This window comes from Balaenoptera acutorostrata, chromosome 14 (assembly GCF_949987535.1).
Source record: "Balaenoptera acutorostrata chromosome 14, mBalAcu1.1, whole genome shotgun sequence".
In the NCBI taxonomy this organism is placed as follows: domain Eukaryota; kingdom Metazoa; phylum Chordata; class Mammalia; order Artiodactyla; family Balaenopteridae; genus Balaenoptera; species Balaenoptera acutorostrata.
Genome location: NC_080077.1, coordinates 27,680,832 through 27,707,326, shown reverse-complemented (window position 1 = coordinate 27,707,326; position 26,495 = coordinate 27,680,832). Strand labels below are relative to the sequence as shown.

General features: G+C 43.0%; 1 protein-coding gene across 3 annotated transcripts in view; it reads right to left on the bottom strand.

The window, feature by feature from the left end:
• The window catches only part of MAP7 (microtubule associated protein 7), a 165,679-nt gene extending 140,599 nt beyond the window's left edge, over positions 1-25,080 (bottom strand). Inside the window, exons 1-2 of one of the 3 annotated variants that reach the window (XM_007190919.3) lie at positions 1,436-1,619; positions 915-1,054 (exon numbers count right to left, since the gene is read on the bottom strand). In XM_007190919.3, coding sequence (XP_007190981.1) covers positions 915-1,047 — 133 coding nt within the window. In that variant the 5' untranslated portion in view covers positions 1,048-1,054; positions 1,436-1,619. Of the gene's footprint in view, positions 1-914; positions 1,055-1,435; positions 1,620-24,924 lie in introns of those variants that run through there. The other 2 variants (XM_007190920.2, XM_007190921.3) reach the window with 2 other exon arrangements.
• Between the last annotated feature and the right edge of the window lie 1,415 nt (positions 25,081-26,495).

Below are 26,495 nucleotides of genomic sequence, written 5' to 3'. Positions count from 1 at the left end.
ACGTCCGCAACAACAAAACTGATAACCTATCAGCTTAAGAACAGCTCGTGTATATTTGGGAAGGGGGTTGCAAGAATTAGGATACTGGAAAACTTAAAATGTAAGCCTTAAAGCCCTTCTTCAGAAATGCATGATGCTGCTGCCTGACTGATCATTGCAGCCCTGGCAGGGTGGCCATGAGACAGCGCTAAAGATGATGCAGTGCACGGGGACCAGAGAAGCCGGCGAGCTGCTGCTGGATTTCCCCCTTACGAAAGGACAGCACAAGAACTTGTCCTCTCCTTCCTGTAGCCAGCCCATCTCCACCTCTATACAGATGTAGCAGAGTTGCCATCAGAAGTTATACAACCTCATGGTCCCCCTCCCTGCTCCCCAGCTTTTCCCCCCACAGTCGTGCTCAGTGTTTGTTTTCCTCCTCTCTCAGCACTTCAAAATAGAAAAGGAAGTAATATCTTGACCCTCTGCCCATGGAAAGCCTGCACTCTTAGGTCACTCTATCCAACTCATCCCTCTTGAGGAACTCGCCTCATTAAACAGAAATCACCTGATGCACCTATGGAAGGTGGGGAGAGGTTCATTTAAACCTTGATAACTCATATTCCCTCCTCCTGATGAGGACAGTCGTTGGTAACTGTTTAAGTGAGCCTGTGAATATTAAAGCTCTCTAGGCCAAGAAAGCAGCCTGGGTCAGAAAGGCAGCTGATCTGAAACCTACCAAATCTGCAAAATCTGTTGCCCATTTCATGCATACACAGCCCTACAGAGTGTACAAATACCACCAGCAAACTGTGCTAGGAGGTCACCAGCACTCCACACAGTGTGTACCCCGAGCATAGTTGATAAAATGTGTTACACAGAGCGTGGGAAACGGGGGCTGTCTCCGGCTCTGACCAAAGGGTAGGGCTAATGCATACCTTTTGGTCTTCTGGAATTTCCATTCTTTTGCTGTTCATCTTCCTCATTAATGGTGAATAAACCAAGGGGGACTGGCCTTGCATTGGTCTTCTTCAGTCTCTCTTGTCGGAAAGCTGTAGCTGATCCAGGCATACCGCTGCTACTTGTTTTTTAATTATTAGTATATCAAAAATATATGCTTATATAATTGCAGCTCCCAGGAAGCTGCTAGTTTCTAAGCTGCCGGTTCATTTGAGCACTTGTAATAGATCCCCTATGGGTAAACAGTGTGCAAACAGCTGACAGATACTACCAGCCTCTTGGCAACTGAGGCCCCGCAGTTCCCCCTCACCTAGCAGCACCCCGCCTCCCCTGCAAGCCCCCTCCCACTTACTCCTCACAGGCACATGTGCTGGCTCAAGCTCGCTCACACACACTCACTCTCACACACTCTCTCACACACACACACACACACACACTCACACACACACTCTCCTTCCAGAAAGGCACGCAGGTCGGATGCTTCCCCCCACTGCCTAACCTGCTCGATCAGATCCCAGCTTCTCCTTCCTGCTGCGGCACCTTTTCCCAATCTTCTTTTCCTGCTACCGCACAGTAAAATATTCAGCACACACAGCACAGAGGGAAAAATAGGAGATGCTGCCGTTAACAGTTGCCCTGACAACCCTGACACAGCCTAATCAAGGAGGGCTGGGAGCAGCTCCATCTCTCCGGTGGAGCCGCCAGCCTGCCGGGGTGCTGGTCCTGGGAACTTGCCAGCAGAGGGTTCCAGCGTGAGGCGAGCAGCCCAGCCGCTGGGCAGCTCCCTCCTCCAATCGGCGGCAGAGGCGGCAGGAGGGGAGGAAAAATGCAGGCGTGCTTGCAGAGGCAGCAGTGGACTCCCCAGCTGGGAGAAAGGGGCTCAAGGCAAGACGGCTTTTTCTTCTTTGGGGGGGCCAGGTTTTCCATCGTGATAATGACTGCGAGCCCCTGGATGAATGAAGGCATGGCTGGTACCCCACGGCTCGCTTCACACTCAGTAACACATCCCAGTTTCCCTGACATTCTTACAACCCCAGGGTCTGTATAAACGCAGGCTTGGTGGCAACTGTCCTGAGGACCAGTGTGGCCCTGTACCTGAGACCCTCCAGGGAAGAGAACTGTGCCTGTTCTCACAGAGACCACAATTTGGAATACCCCTTCTGCAAGTCTAGCCGAAAGGACACAAATGAGACACTACGATCCTCCAATGGGAAAAAAGCTGCCTTGATTATATCCAGCGAACTCCCCCCAGATCCCACTGCTCTGGGCGAGTCCCTAGCAGCAATGCTGAGCAATTCTCAACACTTGACCCAATTTTAGTTCTTTTCTGGACTGATTTCTCCAAAGCACACAATCATGTGATTATTGTTTTCTCCTGAAATAAGCTTTCTCACTTTATAAGACTCTCCGTTTCTAGGCTGCCTAAAATTTATACTGTGTGCAAAAAAACCTAACTATACAATAAATGACATTAAAAAGTCAACCTCCAAATTAAGAAAATAATCTTTGTTCTTTTTGTTTCTGCCTTTTAATCAAATTCAAGTCGGCTTAGAAAGTCCAAAGCAATCCTCCCGCTCCCAGCCCACTCTTATTTTTTTCTCAATCCTTAAACTTATCCAAGAGGGGAACGCAGGGACTCTGAAGCGAGGAAAATATCCTCTCTAAATCCTCTGCATGGAAGAGTAACTTCAGACAAGTCACTATCCTCTTGGTACCTCAGTTTTCTCTGTAAAATTGGGGTGATGACATTTCTCTCACAGGATTAGGGGCAAGGATTGAATGATGGTGGTGCTAGCAGTAAGAAGTGCTTAATAAATAGCAGCTGCTTTAATTATATCTTATAATACATTGTTGTAACTAGTTCATTTTTGCTTCATAATTATTTAAGGTGTTTCCAGTTCAACTGTTAACTCCATCAAGGAACACTTCTGCTTTTTATCTACTTATATTGCCCAGTCTAGGACTGGAAATGTACTAAACGGTTAGCAAATCCCTGCTGAAAAAAAATAGATAAATCTTCAGAAATCTTCCCCTCCAAAGGCTGGGAGATTTAATTAAGTTAACATGTTTAGATTTGTGGCTTAGAGAAACATAGGAAATTTCAGAAACGGAGTTTATTTAAAATCATGTTAACCTGTGATGTAGGCATTTGGAATAAAAGACTGGAAAAACGAGCTGAATGGTCTGAGAAGGCATCTGAATCAGCATCATTTTACACACAAGGAAGCTGAGGCCCACGAAGTGAAGTTTCTTGCCCAAGTCAAATGTTAGTTGGCAGCAAGTCTACGATGAAAATTTAGATTCCCTTCTTCCTACTCCAGTGCTTCTCCTTCTGACAAATACTTGGCCTACAAGGTTTAGAATCTTAGATGCCTCTTCAACTTCTACAGAGATGGCAAGATGTGGAAAGGAAAGGAAAGGGAGGATCCATGCCTTGAAATAAACAGTGGATACAAACTGGTTAATGTATTTCCATAACCTTCTGTAACTGGTAAACTTTTTTCTGAATTAAATAATTTTTTACTTCCTATTTATTTTTCTTTAATCAGATGATCAATAAACACAGGCCAATTATCACACATAAACATATTTGTGAAATATTTTCAAATCTACTTCAGTTTCTTTCTTCTATTTCTAGAGAATCAGGCTAGTACTTACAAAAGCAACATACACACAAAGTATAGCTGAAACTACCTTTTGGTAGAGAAAATGAAAATCAGTGTCTTAGGCAAATAACAGATTTCATTCAGAAATATTCCTCATCCAAATAAAGCTAACAGCTTCTGATCATCTCCATTGAGTTTAATAAAAGTATTACTGAAAGAAATGAAGAAAAAGGGATCTTTTTCTCCACCTTCCAAATAAAAAAATGAAAATGACTATATTTATTCATTGTCCTAGAATGACAACAAAAATCCTTCCTAAGAGTGGTTTTTGAAAAGCAAAGTGGGCGCTCAAATTCAAATGACCTCTGCAGAAGATGTCCATTCCATTACTTTCAAGGATGGCCTCAGTCGTTTTATGGAGAAATGCAACAGCAAAGCGAATACTACTTAGCGTTTAAGTCATCCAGACAAGATTACAAATTTCGGGAAGGAGTGCTCCTTCAGGTCTGTGGCTGCACTCAAGGCACCCAGCAGAACAAAGGTCCCGGGGAAGAGAGATCACAGGACAGCCCAGCTCTACCGCCCAATCCAGGCAATCAATGGTTTTCCGCTTCTGTCAACTTCGGTGGAAGACCCCTCAGTGACACAGACAGAATTTTTCCTGCTCTAGCCTGAGGGTCTCCTGGAGAATTTTGATTTGTCTCAAAATGTGAAAACCACCAAAATGGCTGTTTTGTTTTGCTTTGTTTTTAAAAGAATACGAGTTATACTTAAAATCATTTATTGGGGGAAACGAAAGGCTACCAAAGGAGGTCAGAGGTTGACACCATCATGTAACCCATAAGGCAAGGGGGCCTCAAGAATAGGAATATAATAGCCCATCATCTGGGAACATGTCCAACTTTATGTCTGACGCTGTGCTAGGTGTGTTAGATATGTTATCTTTGTTAGTTACAATAGCCTCAAGAGAGAGGAGTTACCACCTGACAGATCAGGAAACTGAGGCTTAGAGAGGTTCAAGTTAACACAGCTAGTTAAATCACCGAGTCAGGATTAAACCCAGGCCCATCTGCTCTAACGCCAAGATGCTTTCATCCTGCTGCCCCGTCAATCCTGACTCCAGCACCAACTAACTGCATCTCAGTCACAGCTGGGACTAGTCACAGGGAAGCAAACAGCTCAAGATCAAATAATCATAAAAAAGGATTTTTTTCCTACCCATGAAGTACAAATTTCTTACCTCATTTAAGACATATGAAAACATTTGAGATTAGTTTCTTAAATGCTCAAACTCAGCCTTCAACAGATACAGGGGTTAAGTTATATAATTCCAGGACTGCTGTGGCTTGATCCCTGTAGGGGCAGAGCTTGGGGCTACAGTCTTCTCCTTTTTACACTCTGACCCAAAATAAAAGCAAATGTGGAAAGGGGGATAGTGAGACTTTAAATTTAAATATCCCCAGAAGTAATACGAATACCACTGTGAATTTCTTTACTGTTCCTCAGCACTAATAAGTGTTTTCAGTGTGGCACAATTGCCTTTGCATGCTGCCTGCACATACAGGATCTTAATTCAGTTCCCATGGGAATTGGGGCAGGTAGACTTCCCAGAGTCAATCAGGTTTTGCAATTGTGTTGTTTAAATTGTTAAAATAGCAAGTGATATAGTAACGGAGACCTTGTATAAATGAGAGAAATGAGACACTGCCTGATGCAAGAGGGTAGATTTTTACAACTAGCCTGGCTCTGTACAGAGAAAAAAATGTTTGCAGAACAGTCACAAAATGTACTCGCAATCATAGGTGGAAAGTGGTACCACTCATCCCTGCTATGAACCAAACAGGCCAACAGGCCCTTGGGCAGCTGCTGTTCCCACCCCACCCACAGCCCCACTCCCTTAGTACACAATGAATTTATGTCTGTCTGTCCTTCTACCCTGGCTGCCTGGCACCAACCCATGCACATGAAACCAAGTTAAACTTGCTGATCTAGCAGGGAAGTCAGCTCATGACTTGGGCCTTGCTGTCACGATGTTAAATAAAAGACTAAATACATGTAGGCACATGCATCCAAACATACACCTTCAGGCTTCTGTTCACATTTATGCTTCCTAGGCTTTTGTGACCATAAAAGTGGAAAATAGCATAGCCCCTGAGTGCATTTAAGAATATCCTCTTGCAAAGAGAAATCTGTTTAACCAGTGAGAAAGCATACCTAGATTTTTCTTTCTAAAAGCCTAGTGAGCTTTACAGAAACGTTACTGAAATGGTAAAGAGGCTGATTGTACTAATCAAGTGCTGTAGTTGAAAACAAAAATTATTACTGCTGGATTGAATGGTCAGTCACTGGTAAATTACAGTTTTACATCCATATTAGTTAGTTACTTTTCAATGGGGCCCAGGAGCGCCAAAATGCTTTCCCACATTTCTATGTTAGAGGAGATGATTAATTCTTCAAAACTACTGGACTTGGGGCTTCCCTGGTGGCGCAGTGGCTGAGAATCTGCCTGCCAATGCAGGGGACACGGGTTCGAGCCCTGGTCTGGGAAGATCCCACATGCCGCGGAGCAACTAGGCCCGTGAGCCACAATTACTGAGCCTGCGCGTCTGGAGCCTGTGCTCTGCAACAAGAGAGGCCGCGACAGTGAGAGGCCCCCGCACCGCGATGAAGAGTGGTCCCCGCTTGCCACAACTAGAGGAAGCCCTCGCACAGAAACGAAGACCCAACACAGCCAAAAATAAATAAATAAAAATAAATAAATTTATAAAAAAAAACAAAAACAAAAAAAACTACTGGACTTCAGTCATCTTTTAAATTCTCTATGCATCTCTCCCAAAGTAAGCTGCAATTTACTTCTAGCAGGAGTTTCAGAAATCCACATGTTAATGTAATATTTTAAAAAACCTCACATCGTTTGAAAATGACAAAGCCAGCATAGGTTGACATGAAATCACACAACCCCTAGGGAACAAAGGGTCCCAGCAGGTTCTTTGCCATCCCCATTCTTGGAGTCAAAGGGCTCCCTTACAGTTTCCTAGAACGACGCCACTTCCTGATGGCTTCTGTGGCAATAAAGGCACAACACTCTGCCATCCTGCAGCATTATGCAGAACTTCCGATAGGTTGCTGGAAAAAGAAATACTCACAAAGGCAGACTGACACTTTGAAAGGGAAATAAAGCAGGTTTGCTTTGATCTTCCTTACCACGTTTTGTTAACAGGCTTATAAGAAAAACAGTAAATACTACCCTAGTAGTGACACGCCATCAACCAAGAGGCACCAGGTCCCTGCCGTGCCTTGTATAACATTTCTATCAATCTTTGCTGCGTGAACACTTCGTGGTGCTAGCAGAGTCCACTTTCCCATGTCTGCTCTGCCATAGACAAATTTAAAACCTCCAGGGTTCAGTTACCTGAATGTAAGGTGTGGACACTAAGTCTTCCTGAAAACCCTTTCCTAAACATTATGTATCACTAGCTAAGTTGCAAATATTATAAAAACGCCACATTAAACTGTAACCCAGGAACATATGCTAGAATGCCTTTAGGCCCTCCTGTTCATTATTCTCAGTGATAATACTTTATTAATGTACATTACATGGACTTCTGAATTCCTTGACCAAAGTTAAAATGTACACACAGAAGCTCCTTTCCTCTAATAGCAACACCCTTATTAGTTTAGACATGCAATTTTACAGATTCAAAATGAGGCACAGAAATCAATCACTGGATTCAACAGAAGAATCAGACGCCCAGGGTAGTGTTTCTAAAAGTTACCTAATCCATCACTGGTCTGTGAGCAAGTTACATGTTTAATATATATATATATATTTTAAATTTTTGTATAGCATCCTGAACCAGTGTTTTTTTTAAAATTTTTATTTATTTATTTATTTTATGGCTGTGTTGGGTCTTCGTTTCTGTGCGAGGGCTTTCTCTAGTTGCGGCAAGCGGGGGCCACTCTTCATCGCGTTGCGCGGGCCTCTCACTATCGCGGCCTCTCTTGTTGCGGAGCACAGGCTCAGCAATTGTGGCTCACGGGCCTAGTCGCTCCGCGGCATGTGGGATCCTCCCAGATCAGGGCTCGAACCCGTGTCCCCTGCATTGGCAGGCAGATTCTCAACCACTGCGCCACCAGGGAAGCCCACGTGTTTAATTTTTGAGCCGCACAATTAGAAAGATAAGAAAAGAAATGGGTTCCCTGTCTTGCTTCAGGACTGGTAAAATGTCAAGGATGCGAGATGAGGTGCTTTGGCGGATGACACTGGAGGGCAAGCAGCGGCCAAGTCATATAATTGTTCTCCCACCAAACGAAGACAAGGAGTCACTGAGGGGTGTTGACTAAACGTGTGATCCAGACAGGCCAGTCTGGCAGCTGGTGTTGGATGGGTTGGAAGGGAGAAGGAGTGAGACTTGAGAAAGAAAAACTTGTCACATAATAGCTTGGTCCTGGTGGAGAAAACAGATCTCAACCGGTGGCTGGGGGGACAGAAGGCAAAAGACAGGAAAACAAGAATCACTCATTCACTCATGGTTTTTGTTGTTGTTGTTTTTAAACAGGCATTCCCCGGCATGTGGAAGACTTATTTCAGGGGAATGAGCACGGATACCAAATGCCCTCAGTAGTCCAAATAAAAGCTGAGAAGCAGGCAGTGGGAAGGAAAGGAGGTTAATGTCCTTATAAAAGATTCAGATGAGAACGAGGGCTTTATATCTGCAGACAAAACAAAGCTGAGAGATGGCTAGAATCAGGACCAAAATTATCTCAACAGATTGAAATAACGGACTATAGCTAAAAAGATTAATTTAGTTGTGATAACTATGAACACCTCTTATTACATTAAAAAGGAACAACTGCACGGGTACAAAATGAAGACCTACCCAAGCTTTAGCAGATACAAGGAAGGAGGGCCCTCGGACAGTAAGCTCACTGTACTTCAGTGTGATGAGGCAGTAAAAATCCTAACAGCATCATGGGCGGTATCAGCAGAGAGCCAGCATGCTGAGTCAGCGGAACAAGGCTTCTTTATTTTTTGGTCCTCAGATCACATGGTCTGAGCTAGATATTTCAAATGGGATGACAAATTAGAACATATTCAGAAAAGAACAACCTAGGACTTATCATAAAGATCCTAAGCCATAACACAGGAGGATCGTTTGAAAGAAAGTACATTTTCTCTAGAGAAAATAAGATTCTGGAAGAATAAAATAAATGAATTAAAGGTTAACTTGCAGTGTAGTTCAAGAAGAGAGACTGAGGTCCGGTGATTGGAAGTTATCGGAATGTAACGAGCTGTGCTTTCCATCACTGAGGACTGCCGTGCACAAACACTGATCTGGGGCGATGTGTTGGATTAATGCACTGTGTACAGGTTGGATTTTTAGACTCTAGAGTCCCTTCTGATCCTGAGATTCTGTGACCTGGTGAAAACGGAAACTAGAGTTATATCCCCACGGGAAAACAGTCAGGCAGAAAGAAAAAGCCTGAGATTCAGATAGCCCTTTTCCTTGCAGTCACTGTATCTCCATACTTAAACTTCACAGGGCTTCACTTTGTGGGAAGTTCTGCAGTTGTACTGTTTTACTCTTTCGACTGATGCCCCCCAGAGGTTTTAGACGTAAAGCTAAATAACGAAAACAATGGAAGCCTCGCTCGGTGGGTGTTTCCGTGGGTGTTCTGGATAGAAGAGGCCCACTCCACGATTTCTGCACCTGCAGTTTGCAGGCCTCCCTCCTCTCTTACCCACCCACAAATTAATGAAAACGTACTGTGTGAAAAACTCTGGGGAAGAGGGGATACAGGTGAATAAGATACACAGGTTTCCCTTAATGGCACAATTTATTACGGACGGCTCACTGTGGCTACGTGACTTGAGAGATGAGATCTAAAGGTTTGGGAGTGAAAAGCAATAAGTATAAACCAATTCAGTATATTGCTTTATGGACATTTTAAGGAGAATGATAGTCCTAAGTCTTTAGGTCAGTAAAAACATACATCATAGTAATCTGTCGTGGGCAACATGACCAGAGAGAAGATTTTTGTCATGATTTTAAAGACACTGACACGTGACTGTTGGTTAAATTTAAACATGTTTTACCTGCAGAAATTCTCTCACAAATAACCTGCAATAACTTGACATGCATATCCTTTTGAACACTTCCTTATGTATAAATTAAAATGTTTGTTGCATTTTGCAAAATGTCAGTTCTCCAAAAATGTGTCCGTGTATTTCTGTACCTGCAGTGTCGTAAAGGTTTAGATGAAACCCCATAATTATAGTGGCATACTGTCACGTAGGTTTCAAGCAGCAAAATAAACAGTGCAGCTCAGAAAAAAAAAAAAAAATTGGAGAGGCCAAGAACAATGTGTTTCAGGCTGTACTGAGACTTCCCTCCAACCCTTATCCTTTGCTGCTTTGCTGCTCTTCCCAATTCTTTCTCCTAAAACTAAAACTGACATCAATTAAGATTTTTTTTCCAATTTAGGAAGGCTTAATAACCTCTTTTTACCTTTAGATTAAAATTTTCTCTTTTAAAAAGTAATCTAAGTGTTTTGAATAATTCTGGGGCAAACCCTTGATTTTCTTTCTAAGGGTCAACGTATCACGGTCAGGGTTCTCCAGAGACACAGAACACAGAATTAAAAAAGAAAAAAAAAAAAAAAGAATAGTACTTTTGGTTCTGTGTCTCTGGAGAAAAATATAATACATAAAATGCATATAAAGAGATTTATTTTAAGGAAAAATAGCTGCTGCGATTGTGGAGGCTGGCAAGTCCAAAATTGTAGGGAAGGTCAGTAGGCTAAAACTCAGGCATGATTTCTATATTATAGCCTTGAGGCAAGATTCCTCCTTCTCTGGGAAACCCCTGAAGGCCTTCAATGATTGGATCAGGCCCCCTAGATTATTGAAGGTAATCTATTTTACTTAAAGTCAACTGACTGTAAATGTTAATCATATCTGCAAAATACCTACACAGCAACATCTAGCCTAGTGTTTGACCAAGCAACTGGGCACTGTAGCCTAGCCAGGTTGACACATATAATTAACCATCTCGGTCAGTGACCCCAGAGAGATCCAGACACTCTATCCCACACTGAAATCAACATGCTGCAAATGAAAGCATGCCAGTCAAAGGTCTATGTGTCAATGATCATAACCTTCATTGAATAGGCCGGATACTATCTACTCAAATCATTTCCCAATATTGCAATGCTCTGTTAAAATAATATTCATAAACTGGGGACAGGACATCTCAGAGTAGACCTATTAAATCCCCCTATATATTTTCACTAATGATCTCTCACTGAGAAGCCAATACCGTTTGGCTTCAAAGCATCAAATAAACCCTCCCTTTTTATCATTATAAGAACTAAGCAGTCTGGTTGTCTCAACATTAAATGGTTTAGAAAGTACAGATAAGAAAGTTAAAAGAAATCCTTCCCACTGTTTCAATTAGAAGAAACTACAGTATGTAGATATATGGATGAGGTGGTGGTGAAATAAAACATGTTTTTCATGAGAAGATAAATGAGGTACTAAACTTTATACTTATTGACGTATTTGTTAACTAGAACCAACTCTGACTAAAGAAGAATTATACAATTCTCCGGCATAGTTCTGAAATCAACCTAGAGGAAAGAAGTGACTAACAGAAATGCTAAATTATATGATCATGGTGGGTAGGTTTGAGGTTTGGTCATTTTCATTCAGTGAAGGCCCACACTGAAAAGGATTAGCACATCCATTGTAACTGTCAGCAACCAAACAGAACACCAAAAACCTTAATCTAAATTATACAGGTAAGAGAGAAGTATACTTGGGGTTAGCAAGCCCAGCAGCTTTTAATATTTGCAACTGCTAAGCAAAAGATGTCCCTAGTGCAACAATAATCGCTTTTTAAAAAAAGATATGAAGCATTAATTTCCATGTAGATACTACTAGCAACCCAGTTCGTTTTTTGGTAAATACAGCTTCTTTTAATCTTGCCTGACCCAGGGCCATCGAGATTTTAGGGGGCTCTTATATAGAAATAACATCTCAGAAGGATGAACGTGTTGATAAGGACACTTAGGGCGCCCCAAACCTCATCTCTAATACCTTTTACCTTTCATATTCGTGTTCTAAGCCCTTGCTTTAAAACTCATGTAAACTTCAGACAGGCAACTGAGGAAGGATTATAATGCCAAAGACTTGGTGAACTTCCTAAACCACCACAAATGGACCATTTTACCTTTTATCATAAGGCAAAATGGCTACACTTCCACTGTTGAAGGTACTAGAATCTTTGATGTGTTTAAAAAAAAAAAAAAAGGTTGTTCCAAACACATGCAATATTGCAGTAAAGGAATCAAAGTCATAATAAAAAAATCTCTCCTCCCTCCCAAATTTTTTTGCTGTAGATAGTACTAGCTGGTTTCCATACAGGCATAGAGGAAGAGACTTGCCCTGAAACCCCTAAAACAAGAAGTACCCCTCTTAGAGCCCAGGGCCAGGCTGCTTCCAGCCCACTGGAAAAAGACCTTGTTCTTGTCTTCTGTTTACAAACAAGAAGAGGGTGGTTTTTGTTTAGTTTGGTTTAAACCAGACCTGTTTGTTTTAAAAACAATTGCAATGATGCAAATTGTTCTGTGAACATGTTTCCAGATAGGTACATCAATACAGAAAACGATTTGCTCTGTACAGCAAAAAGTCACTGCACACTTCACAGCTAGTGTGGAACTCGATTTCACAGGTGTCTAAAGGCCGTATGCCAAGTCCTACTTCTGCAACAGGAGCCAGATGTAGGTAGAACAGCCTTTTTCTCCTTCCTTCTGACATTCTGTGCTCCTCCTCTTCCAAAACCTTCTTGAATGAAACCCTGCCCGCCTTCACAATGACATGTGATTCTAATCACATATATGGTTTAGGATTTGTGTTGCACAAGTTGGTGGATGATTGGGACCAATTTTTTTATTTCCTCCATGCTCAGCGAGTAGCAGGAAAACGTTGAACCAGATCGGTTTGTAAATAAATGGCATGACATTCTCAAAGCTGACTACTTCAGTTACAGCTGGACCACCAAGAATTCAATCAGAAATGCCAAACTAGTGTTCTTTCCTGTGTGGATTCATTGGATTATAAGATTATGGGGTTTTTCTATTCAAAGGCATTTGCCCTCTCATAGGTCTCCTGGACTAACAATGGCTCCAGCTCCCTTTTCTCAATTTATTTTAACGCTTCCTTTCTACTGTAGAGCTATTTCTTCTACTTGTATTTTACTTCCTGATACTCTGCCGGGGACTTATGCAAAGTCACTGTACAAAGCATGCGGATGTATCTTTTTATATACACAATGAGGGCATCTTCACAAAGTTTGTGAAACTTCTCACGAAAGTTTGTGGAAGGCAAGCTGTATATGCTTCGTCTATTTTTCTCGTAGAGAAACATTCAGTGAAGTGACAGTGACTTGTGACGGAAATAACAGACCTGGCAAGTCCATCTTTTTGGTTTAAAAAGAATGGAAGTCCATCTTTCATTTAAAGTGCAATAGGGGCTTCCCTGGTGGCGCAGCGGTTGAGAATCTGCCTGCCAATGCAGGGGACACGGGTTCGAGCCCTGCTCTGGGAAGATCCCACATGCCGCGGAGCAACTAGGCCCGTGAGCCACAACTACTGAGCCTGCGCGTCTGGAGCCTGTGCTCCGCAACAAGAGAGGCCGCAATAGTGAGAGGCCCGTGCACCGCGATGAAGAGTGGTCCCCACTTGCCGCAACTAGAGAAAGCCCTCGCACAGAAACAGAGACCCAACACAGAGATAAATAAATAAATAAAGACTTTCTATTTCACTGTCTTTATAAAAAAAAAATAAAGTGCAACAATTCTGTAGCAATCATACTTTAAGAACTTAAAACTTAGAATGATAATATAGTAATAAAAAACACTTTTGAATATCATAAAAATGAAACAAAAATAAGGCAGGAAGGGCTGGCCTGGGCGTCCAACTCAATTACAACACAATCCACGAATCTCACAGGCCAGTGTGTAGCAATCTACTACTGGAAGGTTTTGTGCATCATTTTGGCAGGTGGAAAGCACCACTGTGCTTTGATGACGCTTCCCATACCTGAGCCAAGCCAATGGCCCCGTGATCACAGCTGCAGTCAGGCCTAAATCAGCATTACATTTGTATTCTCATTACGGAGACTTACAATTATAAATAAAAATTTGCTTAAGGGAGAAATTTAGCGTGCCAGGGTACATCCACAGTTTCAGTGATGCAGTACCAATCCTTAAAAATCAGGACCACAATAATTATAACACTTCATGCTGATGCTGTGTCAGGCACTTATCTATGTACGTTACCTGTATCAACTCATTTAATCCTCACCCTATGAGGCTGGTACCACTATCTCTGTTTTAAAAAGGAAGAAACTGAGGAAGACGAATGGTCCAATGACTTGCCCGACATCCCTTAGGTTGTGTGCCGGGAGCAGGGAAGAGATTGCAACCCAGGCGGCCAGACCCCAGAGTCCCAGCACAAAGTAATAGTTTAGCATTATCCCTAAATAACTTGGTAGTCAATTTTTGAGACCTATAGCTTCACACGTGCTCAGTTTCAGTATAATCTTGAGGGGAAAAAAAAAAAAAAGAATTAAAGATACTTTCTCCAGGGATCACAGCCATTCCATCTCCCCTGCTGCCCTTTTCCTTTTGGTCCTGGATTTTTGCAGCTGTGCAGACGCCAGCTGCAAGGAGGAGAAAAGAGGAAACCAGTTCTGCCAAAGGTAAGCTTTCCCTGGAAGGGCTTCAAATCACAATGGATGGCACCACAAAACCTCACAAGCACACACAAATGCAACTCAGAAGTGCGTCTAGAAGTTCTGACACACAGAGCCAGAGATATTCATGTGAGGTGATGTTCAAAGCCATAGATGTGAATAATACCGTTGAGGAAAAATGCAAACTGAAAAGAGCAGAGGTTACCAGACTGAGCCTCCGGTAGAGTAATATCTAATGAGGAGAAAGAAGAGAGGCGAAGGAAGGAAAGCTTAGCCCAGAGGGTATTAGCGTCAGTGCAGGCAGAAGGCGGAAGGGGAGAGCATCAAGGCGAAGGTCATCCTTGTGTCAAGTATTTACAGACAGAAGAAACAAGGGCTGGTCTCCAAAGCCAGGCATCTGGTGATTAGAGTTCATGGGTCACCATGAAAATCTCTGGGAAAAGTATGTAATTTTCTACAAAGAGAACCCTTTAATTATCTATCCGAAACTGACCTTTCCTTGTTTTGAGGAGGAGGAGGAAGAGGAAGGCAGTGTGACAACAAAGCAAAGTCGACAAAAAGAAAGCTAACTACCTAACATTTTGTCTACCTGAACATATTCAGACATAAAAGTGCATAAATATGTCCTGGAATATATGTGTACATAATACTTGGCTATTCAAGTGGACTCATACCCATATTCACTTCTACCTTTCCTTCAAAAAAAATTACTGGGGTAAAATAAGAGATAACGTGAGTAACCTCACTAGATTGGGGGCAGTAGTTGTTAGGATTTTCCAGGTGGTTTTTATAAGATACACTCGACATCTCCAAATGAAACCTAAGGTCAAATGGAAGAGCACTAAATAGGAAATGGATCTAAAGTAGTTTTCGACCTTGACTCCACATTGGAACCACCTGGGGAATTTAAAAAAATACTGCCACCTGGCTCCCACCCCTAGGGATCCTCAGATAATTGCCTAGGGTGTGGCGTGGGCATCCAGGTATTTAAAAGGGCCCCAGGTGATTCTTCACTCACTGCCAAGATTGAGAAGCAATGATCTGAACCAATGATGCTCCAGTACATGACCTCAATAATCGGTTCAACAACATAACCAAGGAGAGAGCTATATTTAACTGAACCCACCAGGACTGTGGGGTGTACTAATTTAGAGCATCTACCATGAATAGAAACCAATCCAGCAGGAATGCAGGAAGCATGCAGCCAGGCCCTGTTTGGTGTCTCTGCCCCACTAAAGAGTCCGGTCAGGAGCTTCTGGGAAACAGAGGCCTGGATTAAAATCTTGAAAAGCAGCCCGGTATATTTACTGTAGTCAATTATGCACATTACTGCCACCGAAACAGGCCTTGTGTTGGGTTGTGGGAACACTAAAGGAAGGGGGGTTTCCTTCCAGAATTTCACCTTGGAATTTAAACTTTTCCTAGAATATAGCTTCTTCTGTACTTTAAACGGTGTCAGGGATACAAGGTTTATACATGGAAGGTTATGCCATAGTAAGTAGTAATGCTTCTGTTTACCAGAAAGCCAACTCCAAAAAGGAGGCTTTAATAGCATTAAAAAAGGCACAAAAGAAATTTTAACATATCCCAAATCTCAATACTCTATACTTAAATATACACAGTTTTACTAGCAATGCTTGCAAAGCCCAGTTCACATATACCAAATGCATTTCACTCAGCTTCCTTTCTACTTAGTTTTGCATCCCTACATTCATCTGCGCTATCTGGTCAGGTGTGTCAATTGTCAGCATTTTCTCACAATTCTCTTTCACAACTGCTTCTGTAGGAGCTTTCAAGGATGAGGAACTGTTGGGTGCAGTGAATTCTTGCTGTCAAAAATATATTACTCTTCAAATCAAAATTCAAAGTGGCACCTATTAAAAGAAAATCTTATAGATTTTCTCAACTGGCTATTTCTCAAATAAAGATGCTAAGGAGAACAGTAAACAGATAGAGAAAAACCATCTGACACCATTTAAATTTGTGAACTGTAAGTCAGAGCATTTTCAAGAGTTAATGAAGAGGGGACTTCGCTGGCGGTCCAGTGGTCAAGGCTCCGAGCTTCCAGTGCAGGGTAAGCAGGTTCAATCCCTGGTCGGGGAACCAAGATCCCACGTGCTGCATGGCACAGCCAAAAATAAATAAAATAAAATGTGATATGGTTTAAAAAAAATTTTTTTAAAAAGAGTTAATGAAGAGGAAGAAAGCACTGACCCACTGAAGAGCTAGACAAACTTTAAAACTTGATTTTCTATGGATAAAGAAGATGTGACTATCTATCTACATATTATATATATATCTACACACACACACACACACACACACACACACAGATGGAGTACTACTCAGCCATAAAAAAGAACGAAATAATGCCATTTGCAGCAACATGGATGCAGCTAGAGATTATCATACTAAGTGAAGTAAGTCAGAAAGAGAAAGACAAATACCGTATGATATCGCTTATATGTGAAATCTATAATATGCCACAAATGAACCTATCTACAAAACAGAAACAGACTCACAAAGAGAAGAGACTTGTGGTTGCCAAGGGGTGGGGTGGGGGAGGGATGGACTGGGGGTTTGGGGTTAGTAGATGCAAACTATTACATATAGAATGGATAAACAAGGTCCTACTGTATAGCACAGGGAACTATATTCAATATCCTGGGATAAACCATAATGGAAAAGAACATAAAAAAGAATGTATATATGTGTATACTGAGTGACTGTGCTGTACAGCAGAAATTAACACAACATTGTAAATCAACTAGACTTCAATAAAAAGTTTTAAAAAATGGATTTTCTAGAAAAAAGTAAGCCTGAACATCATACACATTTAGCATATAGAACCTTAGACCATGCTCAGTGATTAAATGTCCAAAGACATTACCAAGACTTTTTACAAAGCTCTGCAAGTACACTTCAGTAACTGAGAACAGATACTAAATACCGGGTTTGACAACATAAATTCTGCCAACAAAGAGTAATCCAGACAATAAAACAAATTACAGCATCAATATTTCCAGCTTTCTAACTGCAGAAAACACCAGAAAAGTTATTTCCAAATTCTGGAAAGCCGTATCTCAAGGGATTAGAAGACAGACATTAAGGAGGAGAAGAGAATTTGGATTGGCATGGGATGCAGTGGATGAGAGCACTTCTGTTCATAATCAGCTTCAGAAGGCAGACTCCACAAGAAATAAATACTATGGGGAAAAAAAAGAATAAAGAAGCCAATGACATTAGAGCCAAATAAAAACTCCACATTATACCCGGGCTCTGGGAGCAACTCTACCTCCACAAGTTTTCCTAGTTCAAGTGAGCATCATTTAGCATCGCTAAGGGCACTATTTTACTTTGAGGTGATTACATTGCTTTACTAAAAGAACTTGGTGAAATGGCTAAAAAACAGAACTAAACATAACAACATCAAGTGTTGGCAAGGATGCAGAGCAAGTAAGACTCACATACATTGCTTGTAGGAATGCAAGATTGCACAGCCATTCCAGAGAACAGTTCATCAGTTTCTTATAAACATACACTTACGTATGAGTCAGCAATTCCACTCCCAGGTATTTCCCTTAGATAAATAAGAAAAACCTGTACATAAATGTTTACAGCAGCATTATTTATATCACCAAAGCCTGGAGATAACCCAGTGTTTCTCAGTAGGATGGATTAATCTGTGGGACTTCCTTACAATTGGCAAACTACCACCAATAAATATTGATACACAAAACGCGTCTGAATCTCAAATGCATTATGCTAAGCGAAAAAAATTCAGACTCAAAAGTCTATGTGAGAAGATGTGGTACATATATACAATGGAATATTACTCGGCCAAAAGGAATGAAATTGGGTCATTTATAGAGACATGGATGGACCTAGAGTCTGTCATACAGAGTGAAAGTCAGAAAGAGAAAAACAGATACCGTATGCTAACACATATACATGGAATCTAGAAAAATGGTACAGATGAACCAGTTTGCAAGGTAGAAATAGAGACACAGATGTAGAGAACAAACATATGGACACCAAGGGGGGAAAGCGGGGTGGGGGGGTATGAACTGGGAGACTGGGGTTGACATGTATACACTAATACGTATAAAACAGATAACTAATAAGAATCTGCTGTATAAAATAATTAAATTAAATTTAAAAAAAAACAAAGTCTATGTGTATGATTACACTTTTATGACACTCTGGAAGAGGCAAAACTAGGATGGTGAACAGATCAGTGGTTGCCAGGCGTTAAGGATAGGAGAACCTGATTGCAGAGGGCTGGCATGAGGGAATTCTCTGGGGCAAGAGAACTCTTCTGGATCATTATCATAGTGGTGGTTACATGACTATACATTCGACAAAACAATGAACTGTACACCCCCCAAAGCAGTAAACTGTATGCAAAGTAAAAAGTTTTAATTAGAAAAATTTCAAAGGGGGCACTTCCCTGGTGGTGCAGTGGTTAAGAATCCTCCTGCCAATGCAGGGGACATGGGTTTGAGCCCTGGTCCAGGAAGATCCCACATGCCGCGGAGCAACTAAGCCCTCGAGCCACAACTACTGAGCCTGCGCTCTAGAGCCCACGAGCCACAACTACTGAAGCCCGCGTGCCTAGAGCCCGTGCTCTGGAACAAGAGAAGCCACCGCAATGAGAAGCCCGCGCACTGCAACGAAGAGTAGCCCCCGCTCACCGCAACTAGAGAAAGCCCGCGGGCAGCAACGAAGACTCAGGGCAGCCAAAAATAAATAAATAATAAATAAATTTGAAAAAGAAAAATTTCAAGGATTTGGCATTTTTTCCTTTCACCAGTGAACTTTATGGAGGGTCTTTTAAATTGGCTATCTTTACTTTCCAAGTGCTAGTCTATTAATCACATAATCTGCTACGTCCCCTGAAATGCCTCTTCTGGGGGTGACCAGTGACTACTCGGTAACCACGCCAATGCGTTTTTTTTTTTCCTCTTCACTCTCTGAATCCTTGACCTCCTCGTCCCTCTCCCTTGGCAGGTACGGCATTGCTCAGTTATGCTTTTCCTGACTTTCTGGCTTTTCCACCTTCTTTGCTGGTTCTTCCTCCTCCTGTGCTTGAAGGGTTGTCTCATCCCCTTTCCATTTTTCTTTCAAAACTCTCCTCACCCTCATGGCTTCAATCACGTTCCCCTTATGGAATGAATCCCAGAGTCCCAACCTGTTTTTCTCCTTATTCCCATCCTTCCATGTGCCCATTAGACATTTCTACTTACACGTCCCCCTTGCATCTCAAATCTCCATGTTGAAAGCAGAGATTTTTCTAGTTCTCCTACCAAAACCAGGTCCTCCTCATGACTATTTTCACGCCACCCTTAAACCAACGAGCCAAACTTAAACCCGGTGTATAATATTACATGTCAACTTTTTACCTGCATCCTTTGACACATGCCTCTGTAGAATCTTGAATTAACCATTCTCTTCCCATTTCCACTGCCATGCCATAGTGCTGGCCCAATGCCTGCCCAGAAGACTTTTGCAGGAACTTCAAAGCTAGTCTGTATGTAGCTGAATGTGCCCTTCTTAAATCCCTCCTCTAGTCTACACTGCTACTTCAAAATGAGGATCACATGGGTAGAATACCGATCACCTCACTATCACCAGAGATTTGGCTAACCTGCCTGGTTATGCATATGTTCCTCATACACTCTCCCCTTCCCCCGCCCCGTGATACCCTTCCCAAAGCAGCAAAAATCAATCAAGGGAATGACTTTCCTAGATGAAGGGACCATGCATTCCTAAAAGGCACAGCTGAGCTCTTCTGCTAGACTTTGCAATCAAGCTTTCAAGATCCATGGGTAGAGAATTACCTAATTTATTGCACTTTATTAAAGGTATGTTATCCTTAGGAATCATCAACATTTCCTCACTGCCTGCAGAATCATGTACTAACCTCTTAAGCTTGATCACTCCACAATTTGGCCTCAATGTGCCTTCATTCCTAATCCATCTTCTAGACTCTTTCATGATGAGCCTCACACAACTCAATATGACCAAAACTTTGCTCTTTTCCACATCTGCACCTTTATTTTTCCCTCTTTCCTCCATTCAACTTTATATGTCATTTACCCATTTTAAAAATTTAAATTACTATGCCCAGTATGTTTTCCATGATGAAAGACCACAGCTAGAAGTAATTCTTTCTTTACTTAACTCCTCATAACCTGCAATTATTTGTTTGTGAGTGATGTTTTCCTTTTGAAATCCACGGATCATGTCTTCATCAACCTTTCAGTCACCATAAAGCTTTATAGAAAGTACATATTTCTTGGTCAAATTATGCTAAGCCTCAATATTTTCAATTCTTATAACAATATGAGACCTGAGTTTTAAAAAATAACCCATTTCAAATGATTTTTTGTCATGCACCAGGAGGCAAAGATGTTAGATTTTTTTTTTTTTAGAGAACATGCCAATACAAATCAGTGTTTCACACATATGCCTAACTAATGATATCAAATAAATGCACTCTCCTGAGCACAAATGCCTCGTCTAATAATACTTTCCTCCTACTTCGCAAGATGCAAAGGTAAGAGCCAGCCAAAATATAACAGGAAAAAAGTTATCTATTCACTTGGAATGAAGCATTAATAGCTTTAGGACGTGAATTTCAAAACAATGAGTCTAATAACAAATTGTAGTCTGACCCCCATCTAACAATTTTTATTTGCAGATATTTGTAGACCCTGAAATCTAAGACCTTAAATATCACTTTTTAATTTGGAAAAATGCAGTGAAGGGTCATGATCCAGATCACAAAAAAGGCCCATGTTCTTCCACTGCACTGCCTGCTAAAGAGAGAATAAGCCCAATTCCAGGTTCTATGTCATTTTCCCCAAAGGAATAGCAACAGAATTCACAGATTATAGGCATTAACTTATTCCCTGTGCATGAAAGTGTGCTCTTATGAGTTAGTCAAAAGCAGCTTTAACTTTGGTCTTAATTCAGTAGGCTTTTTAAAAGGAAGTTATTAAATTGAGAAATTAGCCCTGCACACTTTCACAGCTCTCAAGCACTAGCATAAGATTAAGTACACAAAGCCTGGGCAGAGGCAATTTTGTGAATTTCAATCTGTTACTCAAAATAATAATTTAAAAAGGACTTGACATCCTCTAGTGGTGAAACTGAAAACTTGTTTCCAAGTCAATTATTTTTCTCAGTTCTTGCCTACCTTTTGTTATTGAAATATATGTGGAAAGAACTGTTCATTCTCAAGAAAAATTTAAAAAATCACCATAAAGAATGTGACTTGACTACCTTTGAGTAGAAAATATATACTGATAGAAATAGCTTTTAGGGCTTCCCTTGTGGCGCAGTGGTTGAGAGTCTGCCTGCCAGTGCAGGGGACACGGGTTCGAGCCCTGGTCTGGGAAGATCCCACATGCCGCGGACCGACTAGGCCCGTGAGCCACAATTGCTGAGCCTGCGTGTCTGGAGCCTGTGCTCCGCAACCAGAGAGGCTGCGATAGTGAGAGGCCCGCGCACCACGATGAAGAGTGGCCCCCGCTTGCCACAATTAGAGGAAGCCCCCGCACAGAAACGAAAACCCAACACAGCCTTAAATAAATAAATAAATAAATAAATAAATTTTTAAAAAAGGGTATAATATCTCTTTAAAAAAAAAAAAGAAATAGCTTTTAAATGTTGAAAGAAATATGATTTTTATATGCTACCTTTCAATATTCTTAACAAATGTCTCATTTTATAGGTCATATACTGCCAATTTTCAACCCATCTTTGATACACATACATACATATGTATATAATTATGAACACATTACAGGTGTTATTTTTATAATCACCTGAGATTCTAAACTAAATTGCCCTAAAATTAGACCACAGTCTTTGCACAGGGACAGAAAAACTAAGAGAGACATTTAAGAATGGGCCCTACCGCCTAACAACCAGTCCTAAAAAGGGAAGAAAATGAATCCCTCAACAAATGTTGCCATTTGAGGTGGCAATTTTCACCTCTTGATGCTAATAAAAGACAGAAATCCCCACCCCACCCCCAAAAAACCCACCTCAATACAATCCTGTAATTGTTAAAAAAAAATAATGACTTGCAGCATTTGAATGTTATAATGTGCAATATGTCCATAAGAATAAAGTACTACATTGAAGTCTGATACTCAGGTATAGGTCACATGTTTTAAATATATGGAAAACTTCATAAGTTGTTAAAATTCAAGCAGTCCTCACTTGTACACTCAAAATATCGCTACCTAGATTTAAATATATATGTATTTTTTTCTTTTTTTTTTTTTTTTTTTTTAATATTTTATTTATTTATTTATTTATGGCTGTGTTGGGTCTTCGTTTCTGTGCGAGGGCTTTCTCCAGTTGCGGCAAGTGGGGGCCATTCTTCATCGCGGCGCGCAGACCTCTCACTATCGCGGCCTCTCTTGTTGTGGGGCACAGGCTCCAGACGCGCAGGCTCAGCAATTGTGGCCCACGGGCCCAGTCGCTCCGCGGCATGCGGGATCCTCCCAGACCAGGGCTCGAACCCGTGTCCCCTGCATTGGCAGGCAGATTCTCAACCACTGCGCCACCAGGGAAGCCCATATGTATTTTTTTCATCTTTCTTCTTTCTTTGACACCTGCTCACACAGGTGCTCTGAGCACGAAAAACCTTAATAGTAATCCAGGGCTAGAAAAATAGGAAAAAGATGTGAGCCGGCAATAAGTTTTAGTTAAATTATAAAGTACAATTATTCGAAAGACCATTTATAAAAGTTGTCCCTTGGAAACTGGAGTTTCTAGGTAGAGATGTGGAAGAATTGTTTTCTATGAAGGAGACGGCAGCCAATTAAATTGCCCTCTTCCTAAAGAAAATATTTCACTGACCGCCACAGAGTTGATTTGTAGGTTAATTGTTAGAAGCATGACCAGTTCGTTAGTTAACATGCTTGGGCACTGAATAAGCTAGTTTGTAGTTCACTTACATCTGAACAACTTGTTCATGTGCAGATTCTAGGAAGTGTTTATTTACTTATTTATTTGAGCAAAAACTACTGTGTACAGAAGCAGTTTTTTTTTTGTTTTTTCTTTGTGGGGATTATGCACCAAACCATTTATATTCTCAGTGAGGATGCTGCCCTCCTGCTGCCCTCTCTTGGGGGACCGTAACCCTCAGCACCCGGCTTATCAAGTTCCCTAAAGCAATTACAAAGGCACGTCCTCTAAGCCACCCCTTCCCCACCCCAAACGAAAATAATGACCTGCCAATCTTTCAAACATTTTAAGACAAAATAAACCACCCTACAGGAAGTTGCGTGACCTCAAAGTAAACAAGTTCAAGAGCCCTTGTCTTGACCTCAGGTATTTTGGCTGGAGGGATTAAGTCATTAGTCTTTAGGCGCCCAAACTCTACCTGGCAGAACAGATACATCATTTGCAAATACTCTTATAGCTTTTTTGGACTTCTCACATTAAAATAAGCATACCTTCTAAGTCAATACCTCTTTTTTGAGGGTGGGGGGGAGTCTTACATTTAGATAACAATTGTTTCCAATTATGTGTACGCAGAAAACACAACACAGTTGGGGAGCCTGCAATTTGAATGTCTTTTTAACATAAGAAACTGCCTCACCGCCCCCATCCCAAGTGTAGGAAGGTACCAGAAACAGTTTACTGGCCAAGAATAGAAGAGGGGACCAGGAGAGAGGGGTGGATCTGCAAGAAAAAACTATCGCGAGGGGGAAAATCGGCTGCATATAATAAAATGGGGGAGGGGAGGACTTCACGCTCTTGGAGATGTGAGCTCCTGCCCCTGCCTCTGGCGTGGAAGTTGGGAAGAGGGGGTTCCTCAACACAGCGCCTTGAGGAGCCGAGCCAACGTTCCCGCCTTGGGTTGGTGCACGGACTAAAAACATGAACGCCGAGGACCCTTGTTTCAAGTCAACGAATCTCTGAGCCACCCCACCCCCCAGCACCTGCAGGCCCCATCATCCTGCAACCAGCCCCTGCCTCGCGACCCCAGATCTCAGAACTCTCGTGAGCCGGTCGTAACTGCAGACCCCAGGGCAGGGGTCGGGCGCTGCTCACGCGCGACCATCGCGCCGGGCCACCCCGGCACCCGGTGCGCCGGTTAAGGCCAGAGAGTTTGCGCAGAAAAGGGTAATCCTGCTAGCCGTACCTGGCCGAGGATTTTCCGGCTGGCGGTTTGGTTTGGGGGATACGATTTTCCCATTGAATTGAATTAGACCCAGCCCGGCAGGTGGTAGAGGGGCGGCCAGCGTCTCTCCACTTCCTCCTCCCGCCCGCGCTCCCTGGCGCGTTTCCACCTGTTTGGGGTAAGTCGAGCTGGAGCGCAAGAGGGGCGGCCGGCACTGCGGCCGGGCGCCGGCGAACTTGGGCGCCGGGGCCGAGCAGCCGACGCGCGGAGGCGGAGGGCGGAGGGCAAGCGGGCTCCGAGCCGGGGTGCGCGGCGCGCCGGACTGGCCTTTCCGGGCAGCGGCCGGGCGGGGGAGGGGAGCGCCGGCGCCCCGCGCGAGCCCACTCCCCCCACCCCCACCTCCTCCGACCCCCACAGCCCTGCTCGCTCTTCCCGGCCCGAGCCCGCCGGACCACCACCTGCCCCCACAGCTCATTCACCTGTTTCGCTCTGCGCAGCGCCATCGCCGCCCGTGTGGCCGTCGCCGCCAGCTCTCAGGTCCGCCATGGTGCTCCGATGACGCTCCCGGAGAGCCGCTCCGCCCTCTTCCTCGGCTTGGCTCCCGCCGGCCCCCCCGCCTGCCAGGCCCCCGGCCCAGACAGGTGAACGCCGTCAGGGAAGGGCGGAGGAAGGAAGGAGCGAGCGCTCGCGAGCCCGAGGCGGCCTGGGCCCGGCGCGCGGGCGCGCCCCCTCGTGGGCAGGTGCGGCGTGGCAGCCGCTCCGACTCACGCGGCTGGGTTTCCGCAACGAGAGGGGGCGGAGCCAGGCACCTGGGCCGCGAGCTTCAGGCCCCGGCTGCCCGCACCTCGAAGTCTGGAGGCGGGTCGGCGACGCTTGGTGGCGCTAGGAACTGGGACGGTCTGAGGATCAGACAAAGTGAGGTGAGAGCGTGCGGACGCTCTATTCGTCTCTGAGCTCTGAAGCAGCCAGGTCAATGTTAGTTTCGCCAAGACTGGCGTTCATGGTGACAGCCGCCAAAGAGTATGATGCCACGTGGAAAGCCGAAGTACACGGGCTGGATTCCACACTGCGGTCCGGTCTCCATTCTGCGTTTTAGGACGCCATTGTTGATGACCAGTCTTTTCACCAGGCTTCTATATCTGATGAACCCCAGGGCATACAGCTTAATGAAACTTGTGCCCAGGGATGTGGCTTTTCTTATTCTTGATTTCCGGTTAGCAACTACCTTGCGACTCCTGTCTTGCTCCGGAAGACCAGGAAAAAAAGCGGTAGGCAACAAGTTTCTTTTTTTAAAGAAACATTATTAGCTGCGGAGAAACCAATTTCTGCTGTAATAAGCAAATAAACGTTAAGCAACAAAATGCTGAGGGAAAAAAAGTAGCCTGTATAAATGGAAACATAAAGGAACAAAACTGAGCAGCGCTCAGTTCTGCCTCGTTACACGGAGATGTACTCCCACAGACTCGGTTGGCTGAACACAAACGGCAAGCTCCCAACAGTTTAAAACCCTTTCAAGGACTTCAGCAGAATCTAGTGGACACCCAAGCGTGCCTGAGAACAGTGTTGGATTTCTCGCTAGGGTGACAATTCTTACCATCCTTGCACGCACATCCTGCCACTGAGCCCAGCAGTGGACTGGTTTTATTTGGTTTACTGGGTCACTGGCTGACTAGGCAGAGGTTTTGCTTAAGGGACACGTGCTGTGGTTTGTAGTCCTGGATTTTCCCTTAGTGCCATTTCTACAGTGAACTAGGCAAACTGATCATTTAGCAATATGATCTTCCTAAATCACATTCAAATACCTCTTACCACACTTCTAATCGATAAAAATAAAACACCAGGTGGGTGGAAGTAGTTTCAGACCTCAGCTTGGGCCCAAGCAAAGATATATTTTACTACATTGTCACCAGAGTTTAAGACACTTTCCTGTGAACATCAGAAAGACTCCCTTAGCTGAATTTTGAGAGTTGAACTCTCTGGAAGAACCTTGGGAAAAGGAGGTGATTTGTTTTCAAAAGGAGGTGTTTGTTTTCTGCTATACCATTTACTG